General features: G+C 34.0%; 1 protein-coding gene across 2 annotated transcripts in view; it reads right to left on the bottom strand.

The window, feature by feature from the left end:
- Positions 1 to 1,250: 1,250 nt before the first annotated feature.
- Positions 1,251 to 22,890, bottom strand: part of LOC114329493 (venom carboxylesterase-6) — a 337,686-nt gene continuing 316,046 nt past the window's right edge. For both annotated transcript variants that reach the window (XM_050643792.1, XM_028278620.2), the window contains exons 9-11: positions 18,681 to 18,816; positions 5,277 to 5,418; positions 1,251 to 1,490 (exon numbers count right to left, since the gene is read on the bottom strand). In XM_050643792.1, coding sequence (XP_050499749.1) covers positions 1,301 to 1,490; positions 5,277 to 5,418; positions 18,681 to 18,816 — 468 coding nt within the window. In that variant the 3' untranslated portion in view covers positions 1,251 to 1,300. The remainder of the gene's footprint in view (positions 1,491 to 5,276; positions 5,419 to 18,680; positions 18,817 to 22,890) is intronic.

A 22,890-nucleotide genomic window follows, 5' to 3' on the forward strand; every position in this document is an offset into this window, starting at 1 on the left:
ACTTAAATCGGGCAACAGGTTTAGGAGATACAAGACATTAAATATTACCCATTTTTTGGGGTGCCCGTTTTCTATGACGCGCAGTGTAGATCCGGTCTGATCCTTATACCTGCGTATTCCTAATCTACGATAGTATGAGAAAACAACTGTAAACATGAAAATCCCTAAATAGGGACTTCTTATTTTATCTCATCACCTGGTTTTCAACATTTGGAACCACTGTGCGACGTGGGCATTATAAGTTTTAAGGGCGACTGCATGAACCAATCCATTCTGTTTATATATTCCATTAGAGCTAGTCATATAACATTTTACCATCCGATATCGGATTTGCAGATCGATTTTTTCTTTGGTTACTCACAAATTTCCTCATCTTTTAAACTATAAATAAATCAAAATAGTATAATATCATGGGCGTACTGGGAAAATCCACTAACTCACAAAAGTAAAGTTTCGAGAAAAACCCATTTAAACATTACTATACCTACCTACCTCTTAAACTACCTCTTAAAAATCGGGTATACTGGCTGTTCCAGTTTTGGTCCTGGATATGATTTTAAGGGATGTTATCCACAGGTGTTGTGTACATACTTGTACAAAAATATTTGGAAAATATCATGGGCGTACTGGGAAAATCCACTAACTCACAAAAGTAAAGTTTCGAGAAAAACGCATTTAAACATTACTATACCTACCTACCTCTTAAACTACCTCTTAAAAATCGGGTATACTGGCTGTTCCAGTTTTGGTCCTGGATATGATTTTAAGGGATGTTATCCACAGGTGTTGTGTACATACTTGTACAAAAATATTTGGAAAATATCATGGGCGTACTGGGAAAATCCACTAACTCACAAAAGTAAAGTTTCGAGAAAAACGCATTTAAACATTACTATACCTACCTACCTCTTAAACTACCTCTTAAAAATCGGGTATACTGGCTGTTCCAGTTTTGGTCCTGGATATGATTTTAAGGGATGTTATCCACAGGTGTTGTGTACATACTTGTACAAAAATATTTGGAAAAACATTATTTTATTCATAAAAACTTAGAAAAAGGTGGAGTTAGTTGATTTTCTTTGTCATTGAATGTAACATTTAAGCACGGTGCATGACGAATTTGGAGATGTAGGGTTTTTCCGGTTAACAAATGGATGTTTGTGGATTTAATGGTATTAAAACGTCAAAATTGAAAAAAAAATGGAGTTAGTGGATTTTACCAGTACGCCCACGATATGCACTTTCATCAGTACAACAAGAAAAATTTATTTAAGAAGGAGTTACAACAAACAATCTGTTCCTAGAAGTTAATATACGGTTTTCGAGCATACTGCTCATATAATTCTACCCATTTGAAATAAGTGTTGCTTTTTGGATGATCCTGTACAATAGACAAAGAATTATTGAGGTTCAGGTAGACGAAGTTGTTTGGTTGTACTTTGGGCCAGGTTATATTTTGCAAGATTTTGCTCTCTTCTGGAGTTGGATTCCTGTAAAAAAAATTCACTTTAACATTACGGAATACACATCTAAAGATGGTAATGGTGTGTTTCTAGTAAAACATAAAAATCATTAACGAGAAGTGTTTTCTGTTTGATGATAAATTTATTACGTTTTCCACATTGCTTCCATCCATTACGATTTCCAATGATTTTAATCCATAAAAAGATGAGCTCACCGCTAAAGCAAAGTTTGGTGAATACCCAAGAATCAGTCCCGGCGCTAGGACTAAGGCAAAAGACTAGCAAATAATAGGTACACCAACTATTTTGGTATAAGGTCCGCGCCTGCACAAATAGCATAAGCGCGTCGATTGATGAATATACTGAATAAACCCCCTATATTCATCAATCAACGATAAGCGCCCTTCGGATAATTCCGCACAGACATCTGTGATACGACTTATTTAATTTCAATGTAAGTCTAATAGAGGGCGGCTACAGTCCATGTAAGATGATTTATATGTATATATTTGTATTTGAGGATAATACAAGGATGCTGCCTCTCTCCAACACTTTTTAAAATATATTTAGAACAAGCTCTTAAAAATTGGAAACGGAAATGCAAGAACATGGGACTCCCACTAAATGACCATACACTATATACTCTGCTTCGCAGACGACCAAATACTAATAGCACAAGACTACGATGATATCTGCTACATGACAAGAAAGCTAATAGAGGAATACATGCAGGAAATGGGGACTAGAGATCAACATAAGAAAAACCAAATATATGAATATCGGTGGAACGCAGCAGGACTTGATACTAGAAGGTGGAGAAACAATCAATAAATGTAACGAATATAAATACCTAGGTATGAAAATCACGAATGATGAAACACTGGACGGAGCCATTAAAGAACGAAATACTCAGGGCAGGAAAGCAATTACGCTCCTAAACTCAGTACTCTGGAACAAGCAGATAAACAACCAAAACAAGAAAAAGATCTATAACGCCGTAGTGAAAAGCATCATAACATACAGCTGCGAAGTATGGCCTATAAAGGAAAAAGCAACACGAATGTTAGAGGTCACCGAAATGGATTTCTGGAGAAGAGCTGCAGGAAGATCAAGAAGAGAACATGTCACCAATGAACGAATACGAGAAATAATGAAGGTCACACATACAATAAATGACAAAATCAATGAAATACAACTACAATGGTTTGGTCACGTACAAAGAATGCACGAAGACATAATCGCAAAACAAATACAAAACTGGAAACCGCAAGGTAGAAGAAGAAGAGGTAGACCGAGGAAAAGTTGGCAAGCAGGAATAAACAAAGCCATGGATGAAAGAGGTCTGCAAGTAGATCAATGTGCGGACAGAGAGAAATGGCGAACGGGTATCGGAAGACGGAGAACGTTGTAAACCGATAATATATATATTTGTATTTGAGGCATTTCGAATGTAAACAGGTTTTGTTGTTCTACTTGAAGTAATGGCTGGTGAATGTGATCCATTTTCTCTTGGTAAGCGTAAGCATTTGTTTTAATATTGCTATTGTGTTGAAAAAACATGTAGCTCTTGGTATTTTCTAACTAACCTTATGAAAAGTTCATTTAGGTATAAATTGTAATTGTCATTGCACTTCCTAACTTTTGGTATGGTCCTATAAAAGGCGTACAAATGGCACCAGTAGGTGTTACAGTTACAAAAGTGGATTAAATAGATCAGAATTTATGACAAGATTTTCAACAATTAATTCTTTTCAGATGAGATTTCTATACAATAATTGTATTTTACGAGAAAGGGAAAACTGAAGTTGATGCGACCCTTGTCCAAGCAGTAAGAAGCATTAGCTGTCCTAAATGACGACTGTTGTGATATAGAAGATGAAGGGGCTGATCTATCTATCACCTATCAACATCAGACGAGGAGGAAGTACCATTAGAAAAGGAAGAAATTCCTCAAAAGCATAAAAAAGTGAAAAAAAATATTTGGAAGACCGGAAAAGTTATACCTCCAAATGGTATTTTCGATTGACCAAGTGAAAGTAATTTTCGTTATGATGAAAGTGACTGTTCAGAAGAATCACCATTTGAGACTAAGACTTTATTGGACTCCCCGGACACAATTCAATTTGATTAAAGATATCGATATGTCCCGAAACCGATTTGAAAGCTTACGTAATAATTTACATAATACCCAGCTAGCAAGATAACGTTACCTTAACGTTAAATTTAGGTTTTTTTGTATTGTTACGTAACATCTACCAAAAAATGACGTTAGTGATATGAAATATTTACACGTATATTATACGTATGTATTTATTCGTTTCTGAAACGTGGCTCTTTGGTAGGTATTTAATACGTATGAATTTATTCGTCCCTAAAACGTGGCTTTTTGGTGACATTGCCACCGTAGCAATCTCGTTTAAGATTGCAGCGCCATCGCGTATTTATTACGAACCTTTCCAATAGACATTAATACATAACCTTTCATGTCCGTGCTTAAAATCGCGTTTGTTTTTATCGAGTTATGGTAAAAAAATCGAATTATGATTGTTGTGTGCCTCAATGTGATTCTTGGATAAAGCGTAATATTAATTTATCGTTTCATTCTTTCCCTAAAAAGGATAGACAAGATAGAATTCTATTCAATGACAGTTTAGTTGAAAAAGGAAATGTATGGAAATATCTTCTAAAGATGGGAAAGCAGCCTAGTCGTTATATAAAAGTGTGCAGTTTACACTTTAAGAATGAAGATTACTTTAAGGGTATGTTTATGTATTATATAAAGTAGCTATTAATAATTTTGTCTCTTCCTCTCACATAAAAGTCAAATACATAATAAATGTTTATTTCAAATATTTAATAAATTTGTTAGCATCATGTATGTGGTTTTATTTACACAATAATTTTAAGTCCTTATATATTATTTATACCGAAAATTCAACTAGAAAGTGACGTTTTTGTGACGTTAAAAAGGTTACGTAGAAATTACGTAAAACTGTTACGTAACATCGCTGTGACTTTTATACGTATATTTTAGGTAAAATTTGATGTAACTTTTGATTATCTTCTCCCAAAATGTTGACGTTTGTTTGACGTCATATATACGAACAATGTTAGCTGGGTATGTATCTGATGACATTTGAGATATCATCTCAGATGTCAACACCGACAAGACTAATAACGATAAACTTAGGAAAGTAAAGAAAATAATTACCAGCGCTTTGAAAAACGTTGCGAAGAATTAATACTTGAATAAAATAACTATGTACAGAAGATACAATTATAACATTCAAGGGAAAATTTTCTCTCAATCAGTATATTAGAGGCAAGCCAAATCCATGCGGGGCATAGAAGTCTGAAATTTTTGAGGTGAATTAGGCATAATATAAAATACATAAATTGTTTCAAAAATTATCATACAAGACGTCAATAAAACATAATATATTTTTATAGGTACATGCGTTCTGTAATAAAACATTATATACCTATGTAGGTATACATAGGTACTTTATTTATGCCGTAATAACCTCTTAATGGCAATTGCCACCAATTTGTAAAAAATATTATAAAAAATATTTTCAGTTTTTTAATTGTTCAATTGAAGAAAAGTCAACAGAAAAATTTTACCTTTGAAAAAAAAAAAGAATTTAGGGCTGAAAGGGTTAAATTAGTATTTTGTAATAACACCAGCCGAAAAATAGCTCATTTGGGGCCCTTGCAGGTCTATTATCGCCAGCCATGATGGAAATCAAATTGTTTTTTATAATTATTTTAAGGTTTTTAATAATTTTATTTAAAAAAAGTTATTGTATTTACCTGTATTTTGCAAAATTGGTAAGTAACAGTCTCCATCTGTCGCTAGTCAGAATGTCTTCAGGATCGTAAGTGTCCAAATTGGACCTATTTCCAGAAGTCAAAAAGTAATTGGTGTCTTCAGAATGTAGTACCCGATCTGCGCCTAAAAATCGTGTTAGTTTGGAATTACTAGAAACTTAACAATTGTATTATTCATTTAAGCGAATTGCTTATTACATATACAGCATATGGTGAAAATAAAAGGAATAAATTCATTTTTTCGTGAATGAGCAATTTTGAAATTAAATCACGAAACAGGTCGATTTTTATTTTAAAATTATGATTTTTTTGGCATATATATCAGACTACTGACGTCATCCATCTGGGCGTGATGACGTAATCGGATCATTTTTTAAATGAGAATAGGAGTCGCTGCGGTATTTTGCGTACTATACATGCGCTTGGAACTTTTCGACTGTTTCCGCTACTCTGCTTTGACTTGGGTAACTTTCTCGGCCGTGCAATCGTATACACATATCAAATGCAGTGTTGTTATAGCACACTATTTAGCAAATTTCGAGCAGACACGCCGGTACACTTCTATTCATATCCTCCTATCATCACCTTCATGAATAGGGAACTTGCATAAATTTTTAAATATTAAAATAATATTAAAAAACATAAGGTAACATGATCTTAAAACGCTTGCATGCGAAAAAAACAAATATTTTTAACCCGTACACTAATTACGGCGCTTTGAAAATGCTATAAAATTCAAATATCTTAGGAGGCTCTTGAACGTCCTTCTATTGGTCTGACGTCAGAGGCCACAGTCATCTACGTCTACGATTAGGTATTACGGGTGTATTACATTTTAATCGTATTTAAATGGATATTACCAGCTATTATTTGTATTCTTGCATAGTTCTACAATCAGTTTATTTACTTTAAAGTCAAATTTATAAATCTTTAAAAATTACTAATGTGTTTATAACGTATAAGTATTATTACTCACGAGGGGTTTTCAAAAGAAAGCGATTAAGTACAACACTTCATTTTAATCGTCTTTAATTGAAAATTCCTACGTATTATTTATGTTCATCTTATATATTGTAAGTAGTTCCCCAATCAGCTTAGTTTCAAACTGAAATTGGTACCATTATATGTATTATAGTAAACGGTTTTCCCCGTGGGTTTCATCTACCTAACTCTAATCGAAGGATTTCGTATATCCTGGAAAAGATTACGGTGTAATTTGCATAATAATAAAGAAACTAAATTTTTATGAAGTTTATTATATTTGATTGTAATGTTTATTAGTACCTACTGGAGCCTTTCATTATTGTGTTCAAAGCCTTCTGAGAAAAGATTATGGTGATTAGCAGACGTACCGATAGCCAACAAAACCCTTCTTTACAAAGTTAATAATACGCATAAATAAGAAGAATCATTATTGTAATTTTACAAGTTAATATCTTTATCATCTCAGCTTATATGGGCCATTCCACGAACATACGCCTGTTTTGGATTACTTCGACAACGAATATTTTACTGTACAACATAAGAAGTACGAAAGTAAATGGCGCTAATAATTATTCCAATAAACAACAATGTAATTTGCAATTTACTTTCGTTCTTCTTATTTTGCACAGTAAAATATTCGTTGTCGAAGTAATCCAAAACAGGCGTATGTTCGTGGAATAGGGTATACTCACACAGCATCCCTCGGTAGACCGCAAGCTATAGTAGAAACATGACTGTAGACCGCATACTATAGTACCACCAATACTTTTTAGTTACTCTTACTTTTATTACTAAGTTTTGTTTATTTTTAAGTTACTTGTTTCTTTTTTCAACACAAGAAACGACAAAAGTAATTTCATAAAAAAGAACTTTTTGATGCATCCAGGTGCATCCAGGCACTATACAGTACTTATATTGCGCAGATTTGTTTTCCATTTTGATAAAGTATATTACACACTAAATACACTAAACTACACTAAATACAATAACATAAATACCGAGCAAACGTCACAGTTATTCGATACGCACAACTGGCAATGGCAAACTGCATTCAAAGCAAACAGGCGAAAACGATAAATGTGGCCTGTGACGTCAGACCCAAGCTCGCGCTTTTGAAGTTGTTTGAAACGGAAATTTTAGGCGCGGAGCTTTGATCAGATGTTGTACGTACACTATTCATTGTTAAGACGTAATATTTTGAATATAACATTTTTAAACATAAATTAACAATTTTATGCAAAAAAATTTTTTAGTGTAAGTTCCCTATTGTGGTTTTGACCATACGGGTAAACTTCGGACACCTGAGCAACCTTGCTGGAGATTGGGTAACCAGCTCTAGTGAAAGGCAGAGTTAGGACAAACGAGGAAGGGGGACATGGTCCTCCGAAAAAGAGATTTTGCTGCGAACCAGCGACCATACAATGTATGGTCACTCAGAGCCTATTTTACTTCAAATCAGACCCGAGGCACTACACAATTTTCGGGCCCCTAAATATAATTTAATAATAATAATAACTTTTTTAAATGTATTAATTATTTAATAGAAATATAGTTGCACAAGAAAATAAAATTTTTATTAATAATAAATAAAATTTATATTTAAACAATTAAACATTGTTTAATAGACCTGGATCGAGCGTACCAAAAAGAGTTGATTAAAATAGCAAGCTGAAAATTTGTTAATAGCTTACCGGTGTCTAGTCGGACAAACTTTAATGTACGGGAACACTGGAACAGCGGAAGTTTTAATCGTGGAACAGTTTAAAAATTTGGAACGTCAGATTACGAAAACGTTCCATGTTATTTGTCGGACAGAACTTCCAATTGATTTGTTACCATTTCATTAAACCCTCGTGCAACAATCAGACTGGCGTTTATCACCAACTGAGCATTTTAATGACTGGAACACGAAGAACATATCAAATGACAAGAATCATGTTGAGTAGTAATAGCAGTCTGATTTTTGCATGAGAGTGTAATGAAAGGGTAACAAATCAATTGGATGTTCTGTCCGACAAAATACACGAAACGTTTTCGTAATATGACGTTCCAAATCTTTAAACTGTTCCACAATTAAAACTTCCCCTGTTCCAGAGTTCCCATACATCAAAGTTTGTCCGACTAGATACTGATAAGCTATTAACAAATTTTCAGCTTGCTATTAATCAACTTTTTTTTGGTGCGCGGGATCCAGGTCTATAAGGGGATAGGCGCAAACTTTCGGTTTAAATGCATTCATTTTTTTCGAAGCCTGAGAAATCTAATAAGTATTTTTGAAAAATTTAAACGCAGAATAAAAGATTACGTTACTACCGAGGGCCGAAACTCTCTGAAATCTTCGATAATGTTTATTTTAATAAGGTTACAGGAGTGAAAAAAAGGAGAAAATTGAGTGTTATTTTTAATTTTAAATATGTACATATCTTATTCAAAAGAAACTTTTTATTTTTTATTCTAAGGGACATTCGGCCCTCTGGTAATAATGTAATTTTTCATTGTGCGTCTATTTTTTTTTAATATTTATTAGATTTTTGAGGCCGAAAGTTTGCTCCTATCCACTTAATTATAACTCTTATGGTTATCATTTATCATTGCCTGTTCGTAAAATGAAAGAATTTTAAAAATTTGTTTTGGTATTGTAATGAACATTTTGTGTTTGGTGATCTTTCCAGGCCCCATTTAAATACGGGCCCGAGGCAGGTGCCTCACGGGCCTAGTAATAAAATAGGCCCTTTGGTCATTAAGATATTTAATTTGAAATATCTGAGTGGGGTACCATTTTTGTCTCCAAAAAATTAGAGAATATTACCCGTACGAGCGCCAATGGTAAATATAAAATTCTTAATTGTATGTCAAAAAATGGGCAATAACTACGTCTTAAAACCCACAAAATTTCATTTGCTCACTTCAACCGGTTTTAGAGCAATAAATACATCGTCAGTTTGGAAGAAAAATTTTAACACCCCGTATCTCGGAAATAAATGAATATCAAATAACAACACAATATGAGTTATTTTTAATTATTATTACGTATATTATACAGTCTTAAAGATTGGTGCGTTCCTCTCCACTCACCCTGTATACATATAACTACGCAAAATTTTCAATTTTGTCAACCTGACTGAATTGAAAACTGGGCCAAATCTCATCTTAAATTTTACGAAAATGCTTGCCAATCCATATGTCAATCATCCATTTTGGTCCAAGTTGGTGTGGGTTTTACGACCCTCACCATTTGGGGTCTGTTTTTCGTTCTACTCCCCAAAACCCTCAAAAATTTCGAAAATTTAAGTCTGCGGCTTCTGATAGTAGTGATTATTACCTTTCCAATGCATGTTTAATTTTGAAAATCGGTTATACTATTCAAAAGCTACCGATCTCAAAATATCCCATTGAGGTAAGCTTTCAAATGGTGCCTAAGTGGTCAGGATTAGACATATACAGGCCTCAGTATATATAGCCTAAAAACTGAAGAACTGAACTTTATTTCAAAATTTTTGAAAATTTTGGTTTTACGACAATTACTCAAAATTACAACCTACGAATTGAGCCAATAACCGCGCGTAGGAGGACTCTAGACGCGTCTAACTGTGTTACCACGATACCTCATATCTGCGAAAATTCGAATTTTTAAGTTATAGGCCACATAAGTACAGGGCCGTAACTACGATGTTGGGGGCCCCGGGGTAAATGTGATCTGGGGGCCCCCTGCCGGGAGGTCTGGGGAATTTACCCCCAGCGTAAGGGGGTCAGGAAAAATGTTTGATATATGTGAACAGCACACTCTCTTTTTTCTTTTTTTTTTCAGCATGTCCTGCAATAACTATAAAATTAGCAGCGCTAATGATTACAGCTTCATCTGTATCTGACATTGAGGACGGATTATCAACGAATGCGTAAGTTCGCTACAATGTAAATGGTCTTACTTTGTACCTAACGAATAAGCAAGCGAACACTTACAAATTCGTTCCTTCGTTCGTGTTCACTTTGATTTAAAAGCACTTAAGGTGCCTTAAGCTACTGCAGTGTGAGCCAAGCACACTCAGTGTATTGGTGGGACTGATCCTAATGTGCTCATTTTATCTCGTGCAGTGCCGGTTTAACCTAACTTCGGGCCCTGGGCACTAGAGATTTAGGGGCCCCCTTCATTGCTATTCGTTGTCAATTTTTTTAACAAAAAAACACATGCATTAACCTGCATTAACTGTAAACGTTTATTGTAAAACCCATATATTTTTAAAAATTAAAAAAAAAATATTTTTAAAACAAACGAGAAAAATAGCAAACGTAAAAAATATTCCAAAAAATACATTTAAAAATATAAAAACACAGAAAGTTCTACAGAACAACACGTGACAAACAAAAAACACATATTCTAAAAAATATATAAGACAAAAATTAGCTCACTTTCTTCTTGACTATATAGGCATTAGCAAACTGCCATATTAATATATACTATCAAAATTCAGTTGCCCCACTTCTTCATTTTTTACAATACAATAGTGATAAGTGATACTGCGTCTATGTTTTCTTGATCCTTTAACCTTCAATATACATAATATGTATCTTTATTGTTTTTAAAGCCAAAAAAAACCGCTCGCCTGACGCATTAGAAATTGGTATCGTCAAATAAACTTGCAGTAAAGTTAAAAATTGGCAAAAGTTGCCTTTACCTCCTGGATGACACCAAATTTTCAAATTAATGTTTATTGAAATTTTGGCATGACGTTAGATATTATAATGAATAATTTCATTATGCAAGTTCTCTTTGGTTTCATCAACATCTTTTTTATATTCCTCACATAAAATATTAACTCACTTTTTGACTTCTTCTTTATTTAGCGTAAAAAAACATCTAACAGCTGGTGTAACATCTTTGTAGCGTTATATTCTCTTTAAAAGATTTTGAGAAATATTGTGGCATATAACATTACATAGGTACTTCAATTCTGAATATCTCTTGCCCCTTTAAAATTGATTCACTTTCAACTGCTTCATCGAAAAATGTTTTTTCTTTGTTTTTTTGAAGGCCAATTCTATGTATAGAATATGCTTGAGATTATGGCCTTCACCAAAAAATATTTTTGGCTTCTGGTTCAATTTCGCTTAATTTATTTCTTACGTCTCCAACAAAGCTCAAATGTCATTAATTCTACTCCAATTAACACATCCAACTCCACAGTTTCTTTCATTTTGCTTGTTGCATTCATCCGTTTTAAAATCCTTGCCCAAATCAGTCTCAATAGAGTATCTAAGTTAACCTGTCTCAAAGGTATCCATTTGATTATGCAGTGCCTTGGATTCACTTCTAACTGCTGATTATTTGTCTCTATTTCGAGTTAATTATACCGTGGTCTCTATTATTGCTTAACTGGAAAAATATGTTTGATGGATCCGTAGTTTTTAAGTAAAGCATTTACAGCGTCAAAAGTTTCTACATGTTTTGTTTTCATCGCTTCCAGGAATTCATCGCAAGTTTGGTCACAGTATAAAGAGGGACAGTAGAACCACTCTCCGAAAAATTGGAAGTAAAATCTGTAGTCGCGCATGGCGACCGCGCAATATTCTTAGTCGCTTTTGCCCCACTCTCGCATTGCTAGTCGCATAGAAACGTACGGATTTTAACAGGGAAAACCCGCATCCACCACTGGTGAATTACCAATTGCGTACTGCCGGTATTACTTCTTGAGATCAAAGCGCCGACAGAGGAGTGGTTTTACTGTGGAACCTCTATATACTGTGGTTTGGTTAGACAGATAGCTAACTGAACCTTTTTCTTTATTCGCATTCCGCTGTAATTGCTGAGCTAAGAAGTTATCAAAAGCGAAGTATACAAGACAACTTAAGTAATTTCCCTTATGACGACTCGGTAAATTCTCATGGGATCAACGAAAAGCTAGTCCTTGAGAAGCAAGTAATTTAATGATTTTTGCACGGGTAACAATAACGGGATAACAGTAATTTGCACGGGTAACAATAAACAGCTTTAACACTTCTCTTCGCCTCCATTGGGTTTTACTCTATAAGAGTTGCTTTCATTTAATCTTCTATAATAAGCTTTGTCTCCAGCTTCATACATTTTTTACAATTTTCTAAGGAATCGTTCTTTGGTTTAAAAGTTGTCACAGTTCTTATTTATCAGTCTTAAAATCAGACCATATCGAAATCGCAGGTATTTAGTAGTCTTTTTCTCTATTTAAAAAAATATGGTCTTCGATTATTTAGCTGATTAAATTTGTTATTAATAAAAGGAAGCGTCCGTACGGGCCCCTGGGTGCCCGGCGCCAAGCGCCCAATGGATAAAACTCTCATGTATACCTGATCTCATGTATACCTTTCTTTTCAATACGTGGTTCCTTTCACGTACCAAGATGTGGTCTGGGGTAAATTGATTAAGACAAAGTAGCTGGGACCTTATAGGTCCCTATTCCGGTTGCATATTAGTTTTATTTCGCCAAAATAACTAATTTCTTCAGTCACAATTTATATGTTTACGAAAGGTCTCGGGGGCCCCAGCTTAGCCCGGGTCCCCCTCTTCCAATGGCATTTTAGATTTTATTACGCCCAAATAACTAATTTCTTAAGTAATAATTTAAATTTTTATGTTAAGGCTCGGGGGCCCCAGCTTATCTCAGGCCTCAGAGGTCCTGTTTTGTTCCAATTGCATTTTAGTCTAAAAGACTAATTTCCCCAGTGAAAAATTAAAACTATGTTGCGATCTTTTTAAAATTGTGTCAGTTGAAAATATTTCGTTGGGATCGGCTTTTAAAATACATATTTTTTTCCTCGTTAAAATCAATGCACGGGGCCTCCCTTCGTCGGAGGCCCCGGGGCACTGCCCCGGTTGCCCCAATGATAGTTACGGCCCTGCATAAGTAAGATTAAACCCATTTCTTATGGTAAAAAGGTCTTTCAAGCTAACTAAATCCTATAATCTTCAGTTATCAGGAGGTGTGAACGAGATGACGAAACTGTCTATACCTGCCTATACCTACTTGGCCTATACCTGCCGACATAAGGAAGATCTCCCCTGGTGATTTGTCTACCTTTCTGGAAATGGCAGGATGGATAATCAACTAAGGACGACAACACCCTGGGAGGATGCACAATGGGTCAATTGTGGCCTAAGTGCTGTGAAACTTGACTCACACTCCCTACTCTACAGATACAGACCTTCAGTTATCTTATTTGACCTAGATGGATCTGATACTACTTATCAGTACCATTCAAACTAATGTTTAATGATTAAAATCATTAAGCCGTTTAGAAGTTATCGAGATCCAAATGTATAATCTATTTAACCATTATCGCCTAAATTGTATATGTAGATTGTAGTTGTAGTGGTTACGACGCTAAATTTGATCGGGCGATCCGAGTTTATTTTGCCAGTCATCCCGATATATGTATATATATTTTTTAAATCTATTCCGAAAAAAAATCTAGTGTACATTCGATGGATACAAAGACTGGTATTGAAAAAAAGTAGTGGGATGGCTGGGATATGAACTCCTACTGACAAGTCCTATGACAAGTTTAATGTCGTATTCACTAGATCATTAGGGCGATAATGCGACCATCTATAACGCTTCACGTGTAAGTGAATCGATGTTCATTTCATTTAATGTTGTTCTGAAGCTATTTTCTTGTGGCATTTTTATAATAAATTACTTTTAATGGGAAATAAGCCAAAATTTTACCAAAAAAATTAATTTATTAACGTTTCGAAAAAAACCCCGAAGTTTGAAGCCCGATTTGGGCTTCGAAACGTTAATAAAATAATTTTTTTGGTAAAATTGTGGCTTATTTCCCATTAAAAGTAATTTATCATTTCATTTAAGTTCATACATTTAATTTATAAAAAACTTTGAAAAACTTCTGATATATACAAGAAAAACTGCTAAACGTCGTAAAAATGAGTGACGCACAGAATATTACAGCTACAAAAAAGCTGATATGAATATTATGTGGCGCAAAAATGTATTTTCATTTTGATGAACAATAAAATTCTAGTTTTATTTTGAAAGATTTTTCTATAATATTTGCTAAATTTGAAGTAAAACGTGCCACAAAAGAGCTTCAAATAAATGCAAACTGTCTCAAAGTTACTCTTTTTTGGCGCGTTCTACTTCAAATTTTACAAATGCCAATGGAAAAATATTTCAAAATAGAACTATAATTTTATTTTCCATCAAAATGAAAATAAATTTTTGCGCCACGTAATATTCATATCAGCTCTTTTTTAGCTGGAATATTCTGTGCGCCACTAATTTTTACGGCGTTTAGCGGTTTTTCTATTCTTGTATCTTAGTGCAGTTACTGAAGGTGGATATGAATTATTACTTCCGAGTTCGTTGAACCTCCATCGATTTACATGAAAATTAGTGAGTGGTATCTCAAGAAAGGTGACATGGTGTTAACTTACGCTTTTACCCTGGAGGTGGATGCCACCCCTTCTCGGGGGTGAAAATTATTTTATTAAGAATAACCTCATAATTCGATAGAGGGACAAATTCTAAACAAAATTTATTATATATAGTTATTTAAATAAATCAAAACTTTTGAGTTATTAAAGATCAAAGATTTTAATTTTCCATGAGAAAAATGCATGTTTTTAACCGATTTTTCACAAATAAATCAAAAACTATAAGTTTTTACAAAAAAGTTGTTATTACCAAAATTGAAGCTAATAAAAAACGAAATAAACTCTATACTAGAAAAATCTTTTAATATTAACGATATTAACTTAAAGTGAGTTATAGGTAATTAAATGTATATTTTTTTCGGCGAGTACCCAAATCTAAGTATTTCTTAAATAATGGCTTAAATAACGGGAAAGTGATGCATTTTATAACATAAACTTATTAAACCTTTCTCAAAGTCCTTAGCAATATCATTGATTATAAACCACCCTGTGTAGCTATTAATCAATGGCAATATCTATGAAATGAGTACCCGAACGAGTCGATAGCATTAAAATTTACGCTCTAAAAATTTTTCAAAATTTATCTTTTAAAAATTTTTCCAAAAAATGTTGTTGTTTTTTAAAAATAACTCCGTTAATTTTTACGGAGGATTTTTTATATCAGGTTCAATTAAAATCCATCTGAAAGCTAATTCCAAGGGCTATTAAACCAAGTTAAATTTAATATTTTGAACCCCTTACTTTTTTAAAAATAAATGATTAAATGGCCCCGTTTACATGATTCTCGCAGCAAAATTTAAGATTTAAACGTTTCTATCTCGGTTATTTTTTACCCTATTGGGACCGTGCAAGTTCGGCAAAGCGACCTCTATTTCTACGCTCTGTACTTTTATTCGCACTTTTAATTATATTGGCCAATTATATTAGTCCTGGTTGCTGGATAATTGTCAAGACCATAGTCCAAAAAAATAATAAGAAGAAAAAATAAGATGCAGGTTATGTTTAGCAAACGTAAACAATTGTATGTAGTAAATAAAATCAGTTATTAAAATGCAGTACTGCAAGCAAAATACAATTAATTAAATTTACCTTTATATAATAATTGCATATCATATCAATATTGTGGAGTAATATATAATTTTTCTGCGTCAATGACAGAAGGTATGAAATATACGTCAATTTGACAATTTCAATTGACAATATGAATTATTTAAGATAGTTGCAATATTTCTCCGCGACTCGCGCACGGTCGTTTCTCGTTTCCCTTTCCAAGTACTTGCACACCGCGAATAGAAATAGTAAAAACGGTAAAATATTTGATATAGAAACACTAAAATTTGATTATATTGCGGCAGATTTGTGCAAATATTATAAGAATTGTGCATTAAGGGTCGTTTGCCCCGACTATACCTACATTAGGACAAAAGCATCGACAAAAAATACCCATTTGTAATGATACATCGTAATGATAGATACATATCAGATATCGTATCATGTACCTACCTCAGCCACAAAGTTTGAAAAACAAATAATATACCAATCACAGCAAAATATCTTCGTGCGACTCAATTCTTATTGTGTGAAGAGGACAAGTGCGTCAAAACTACCGCACGAGAAAACCCTCGCACGTTCAAAATTCTTATAATGTGAAACAGCCCTACGAAATAAAACAAGATCGATTCGTACTCCCATAGAAATTGCACCCCAGATCATGCAGGAACCACCTGCACCAATTCCATTCTGCAAATCGCTCTCCTCGTCCTCGGTACACTTTCATTTTTCGGTCGCTACCCTAGAGAAATATGTATTCTGGTCTCATCAGAACTAGTGATGTTGATTATAGCTACTTTCGAGTATTCGTTACAAATCGTTACTTTTGTATGAAGTAATCATTTACAGTATTCGTTACTTTGATTACTATGATTTCTTTTGTTACTTTTGTATTTGAGTACCTACCGGTAATCATATCGAAAATCGTATTTCTCAGTAGGTAGGTATTTTGATTCCGATATAACAAGTAATCATTTACAGTATTCGTTACTTTGATTACTATGATTACTTTTGTTACGTTTGTATTTGAGTACCGGTAATCAAATCGAAAATCGTATTTCTCAGTAGGTAGGTATTTTGTATAGGGGTACATTTCAAATTTCAAATCACCATTTCAAATCACTCAATTTTGGAGCAAAAAAAATTTTGGATCTCCGATTTGTCTGAAAATTGGTATATAGCTTCTGCGGGACGTAAAAATAAGATATTTAAGGCCAAAAAATCTTCTTCTTCTTTTTTTCTCAAAATTATATTTTATGCGATTTTACAGTGATTTGATGTTTATTTATACAAATTTGCATTTTCTGTCGTAAAGTATCAATGGAAAACAATATTTTAATAGAAGGGACTAAAAATGTCATTATATGGCATTATAACAAGTTACTTTGATTCAAAACAAGCTTTTGATCAAATTTTATAGTGTAGAAAACGTTAAAATACCGTTTTTTACATTTTTCTTCATTCCCAAAATACATCATAATCGATTTTGCTGAAAATTTGCCCACATATAGACAAAACATAGGACTTTAAGTGGTGAAAAGGATTTGAATTATATTACAATACCAAAAAAATTACATGCAATATTATAGTCAAAAATATAGGCGTCTACTGTAAGTACAATTAACTCGAAAATATCGACCTCACGACAGAAATTGTTAAAAAGAAATTGTAATAATTGTAAGTACGATTTATTTGGAACAAATTCAGTTCCTACCATTTTTGTCGAAAAGTTAAAAATGGCGGAGATATTGAGCACAACAGGTTCTCCTTTAAAATCAAGATGGCGGCTAACGTAACGGAGGAATTCATTCGTGATTTTGAATTTAGGCTACTATTGACTCCCCTAAAGATCAGAAAAATAAAATTTTGGGCAGCTCGGCATTCAAGGTCAAATGATATCCCGACTGGACTAATATATACTTTTGAGTCTGATATTACTGCATGTAACTTTTTTGGTATTGTAATATAATTCAAATCCTTCTAACCACTTAAAGTCCTATCTTTTGGCTATCTGTGGGCAAATTTTCAGCCAAATTGATGATGATGTATTTTGGGAATGGAGGAAAATGTAAAAAACGGTATTTTAACGTTTTTTACACTATAAAATCTGATCAAAAACTTGTTTTGATTCAAAATAACTTGTTATAATGCCATATAATGACATTTTTGAGTCCTTTCTATTAAAATATTATGTTTTTCATTGATACTTTACGACAGAAAATGCAAATTTGTTTAAATAAACACCAAATCACTGTAAAATCGCATAAAATAACATTTTGAGAGAAAAAAAGAAGAAGAAGATTTTTTGATCTTAAATATCTTATTTTTACGTCCCGCAGAAGCTATATACCAATTTTCAGACAAATCGGAGATCCAAAATTTTTTGCCTGAGTGATTTGACATGGAATGTACCATAGTTATTCCGATATACAAGTAATCATTTACAGCATTCGTTACTTTAATTATTATGATTATTTTTGTTACTTTTGTATTTGAGTACCGGTAATCATATCGAAAATCGTATTTCTCAGTAGGTATTTTGTATAGGTATTCCGATATAATATTATCTCAGATATAACAACTGTAGAAACATTATCATTTCCACATTTTTCCGGTCAGTCTAGAAACTCAAAAGTAATAAATTGTACTGGTTGTAGATACAATAGTCGTTACTCGCTCTGATACGATTGGTACGAAGTAATCAGAGTAATCAAAGTAGATACAATAGTCGTTACTCGCTCTGATACGATTGGTACGAAGTAACGAAGTAATTGGAGTAATCAAAGTAATCAAAGTAACGATTTGCCTCTCTCTATCGTAATCGTTACTTTCGGTATTCGTAAGTAACGAGTACCTACTTTGTAACGAATAGTTACTTTTTCAACATCACTACTGAGAACCGCTGAGAAACCTTTAATTTTAGTACATACCTTCTACGTAGTTCTTGATTCCGCCTAAACCTAGTTTACCATCATAGGAAAATTGGTAGAAATAAACATCGCTGAATTTGGATTGTAGTTCACCATGACGAATAAGGGGTCTGTTAAATGACATGTCACTGAAATACTAAACCAAAAATGTGGTTAATTTAATAGATACGTTTTTAAATAATTTTCATAGCTTTTCACGATGTGGGCAAATAATGTAAAATATAATATCTAAATAAAAAATAAATGATAGCCGTGTGGCGGCTATCAGCTGTCGATACGTGACTATCACGGCTATCAGTAGTTATCAGTGACTATCACTATTACGTGGAAACATTGAAATCATTCAAGACTTCCAATCAAAAACCTTCCGATCAATCACCAATGCACCTTGGAAGTCATCAGTCCCGGCGCGCGACGCTAGGTTATAAGATGCCTGCCTGCGAAATTAGCATAGGCGCCCTTCTTCTTCTTCATGTGTCTTGTCCATTCAATGTTGGTAATTAACATGGTTATTCTGACTTTGTTTACGGCAGATCTGAATAGTTCGGCAGATGACAATCCGAACCATTGCCGCAAGTTTTGGAGCCACGAGTGCCTCTTCCTACCTGGACCCCTTCTATTTCTGTCTATTTCCCTTGGATAATTAGCTGCAGTATTCTATATTTACTGTCATAACGTGACCCGCCAAGTATTCCAACTTTCTTTTCTTTATAGTTATTCCTACCTACCTCTCCTTACCTATCCAGGTAGTACCTCCTAGTTGGTCACGTGCTAGGTCCAGGATATAAGTAATATATTTTGGTAAGCTCACATGTCGAAGGCCTCTACTGTTTTCATTAATGTTGCGGTCATTATCTACGCCTCCATTCCATATAACGGAACCGGAAATACATAGCATTTGAAAAGTCGGATTTTGAGAGGTAAGTTGAGGTTGCTAGAGGTGAAAATTTGCTTCATGCTAGTGAACGACGCTCTTGCTTTTTCTATTCTTATACGTATCTCCTTAGATTGATACCAACTTGAATTAACTGTTGTTCCTAAGTAAGTGTACGAATCCACGTGTCAATTATCATACCTTTTGTTATTAATTATTTCTCCATTTATCTGTATGCCCTCTGTGCTTTCCTCCAGCGCCGTCTTAAATACTTCTTCCGAGTATTGTTAAAGAGAATAGGAAACAAGATACAGCCCTGCCGTACACCTGTCATGAACGCCCTTAGGTTTTTCAAATTAATATTGTGTATAACACCAGCAAAACATTATTTATTATATTTGTATACTTATTTTTTCTATGGATGCTATACAATGTGCAACTTCTCTCACTACTTACATACATTCAAAACGAACAATTTCTCAGGCAGTGAGAAAAGTCGGCCATTGCAGTGAGAAATATTTTTTCTCACGGGTTCACCACCGGTTTACATACTGATGTGATCTTGATTATTGATATGAGATAATATTCTTATATGTCATTTAATTTAATCAATGCATTAATCATAATCTAATTAATTTACCAGATCACATATCAATATGTTTTCAATCTCAGGGCGAATTATAAAATTAATTACTTACTCTCGTGGCTTCTAAGTATTTCTCAATGGTTCCTAATCGGGATAGGAAAGAAAAGAGTAAAATAATACACACATATGGGTTACAATTATAATCAAAATATTGTTTATTTTATTTAAATGGCAATCACTGGTTAATATGTGCTAGATCTTATTATTCTTAAACATAACATTTACAAATGGGAATCTTATTTCCTTTTGGTTTCCAATTGAAAGTTTTTATTAACATTTAACTATTAGGATTTATTAGCAACAATTCTATTTAAGTTTGATGAAGCTTTTCTGATATTATTGATTATGTTCTTCAATTTATAATGTGGTATTTAATACGAAAAACCCATACATTCATGTCCAAACAAATGAGACTGACCTTTTTCTGGTGAACTGAGAATGTCTTCACACAAGACCCGTTTCCTGCTATCCTTGGCTGCGATCAAAACCTCGTCCTGGCTTTCAGTAATGTTCTCCTTTGAAGATTAGCTCGTATAGCTCTCGTTCCTGCTTCTGTCGTGATGCTGTGTTCTACCTTTTTCGAAACTGCAATCAGCTACCGGGACACTCTTGGCTCAAGGAGGTTCTTTACTCTCAACCTGGCCTACCTCTCGTTCCACGATAGATCTCCACACTCACGGAACTACACCGGCTTTCTCACTCTCCGTACACTACCGTCTACTACTGGACTTCACTTCTCGACAGCTCAAAACATTCTGATCTATCTTTATCATTCATTCCCCTACTTTCTAAATATCCCTTCCAGATTCACAAATCAACCTTCCACCACCAACTCTCATTCGCAGTATTCCTCAAAACCAATTTTTAATCTTTCTAAATATGCTTAATGGATTTCAAGAAAAAATAGTTAATTCCCATTCTAAAATTACTTTCTACTATTTACAAAATTTAATGACCTATTATCTACTTCACATGAGTCTTATTTAGCATAGGCTAATGATCGAACCTTCCGCGAACAACGATAATGACCTATTATATATTTCAACTGAGTCTTATTTAGCATAGGCTAATGATCGAACCTTCCGCGAACAACGATAATGGTACGCGCCATTCACTTTGTTTATTCTCGGCGCATTGTCCCGAGTTTCGTAAGCTTCTTCTAATCACTTCTTAAAATTACATATAACAATTTGTTGTATACAGGTTTTTCCAAATTTATATGCCCGTGGTTGAGAAAATTGAAAATATTTTATATTAAATTGAATTCTGTTTTATAATTATCAAAATTTAATTTTCATATCAAATAGAAATATAAGAAATCCCCGCCTTGTATTCGACAAAATTTATCTGCATTTTTAAATAAATTTTCTCGAGGCAAAACCAACTCCCTGTATATTTCCTTACTTTAATCTACGTCTTATACCCTAACTTACTATCTACTTCATGTAATTCTGTCTTTTATTCGTGATATTTGTATACATCGTGAATATTATAAATTCCTCGGATCTTGTCCGAGTTCCTGTGCCTCAACTCATAACTATTTATCCCATTTTCATTATTCACGATGTACGGGCCTTCGAAAACAGGCATCAACTTTGCGCAAATGCCCCCAAGAAGATTTGATACTCGTAATGCCCTCACGAGTACTTTTTCACCTTTTTGGAAAGTCACTGGTCTTCTTTTTCTATTTTGTTCCTGTCTTTGGATATATTTTTCGTTGCTTCGCCGTAATCTTCTCTGTACGGTTTCAATCACCTGTTGATATTCTTTTGGCTCTTGGTCTTCCCATGGCCTTATCGGCAGTACACCCTTCATGATGTATTCTGGGGTCTCTTTTGTTACTGTGCTCGGAATTGTATTTAGATACCTTTCTATTTCTGCCATTTTCCTGTCCCAGTGGCGATGTTGACCATCTGTTGCAATGCGAAGAAATTTCGTCACTTCCTGTATGAATCGTTCCGAAGGATTACTCTGTGGATGCCTGATGCTGACAAAATTTGTCTCTATTCCTCGTTCTCGAAGTTGTCCCTTGAAACGATCATTTCGGAAATACGTTGCATTGTCCAGTAGAATCTTTTTTGGTGTTCCTACTATGGCTATAAAATTGTCGATTTTTCTTAATATTTCTTCCCCCTTTGTGGTGCGGCAACTATATAATTTTACGTATTTTGAAAACACATCCACCATTACCAGAATATGTTTGTTCCTTTTAGTGGTCATAATTAGATCGCTTAACATATCTATGGCTACAATGTCTAGTTTGTTTCGGGCTTCAATATTTTTGGCAACATTTTCGTTTTTGAAATTCCGACTCTTATATTTTTGACATACATCGCACTTCTGGGTAATTTCCTTTGCAATGCGGTAATCCTGTCGGCTGATGTAATTTTCCCTAAAAACGAGCCAAACTTTTCTGCTACCGATATGCCCATTGTCCTCATGTAATTTCTTTATTATCTTTTCGGCCAATGTCTGTGTCACTAAATATAGTTCCTTTCCGTCTATTCTCTTAAAATATATGTTATTTTCTACTTCCGCTCTTCTTTTTTCTCTTTCCTCTAGGTCTTCCTGGTTTGTCCTTATCTCATTTAACGAATATATCCCTTCTTCTTGTATTAATCTATTTAGTCCCACCTGTAGAGTAATTGTTTCCTTTTTTCCGGTGTCCTCATCCCGTGTTAGAGCGTCGG

This window comes from Diabrotica virgifera, chromosome 2 (genome assembly GCF_917563875.1).
Source record: "Diabrotica virgifera virgifera chromosome 2, PGI_DIABVI_V3a".
Taxonomy (NCBI): Eukaryota; Metazoa; Arthropoda; class Insecta; order Coleoptera; family Chrysomelidae; genus Diabrotica; species Diabrotica virgifera.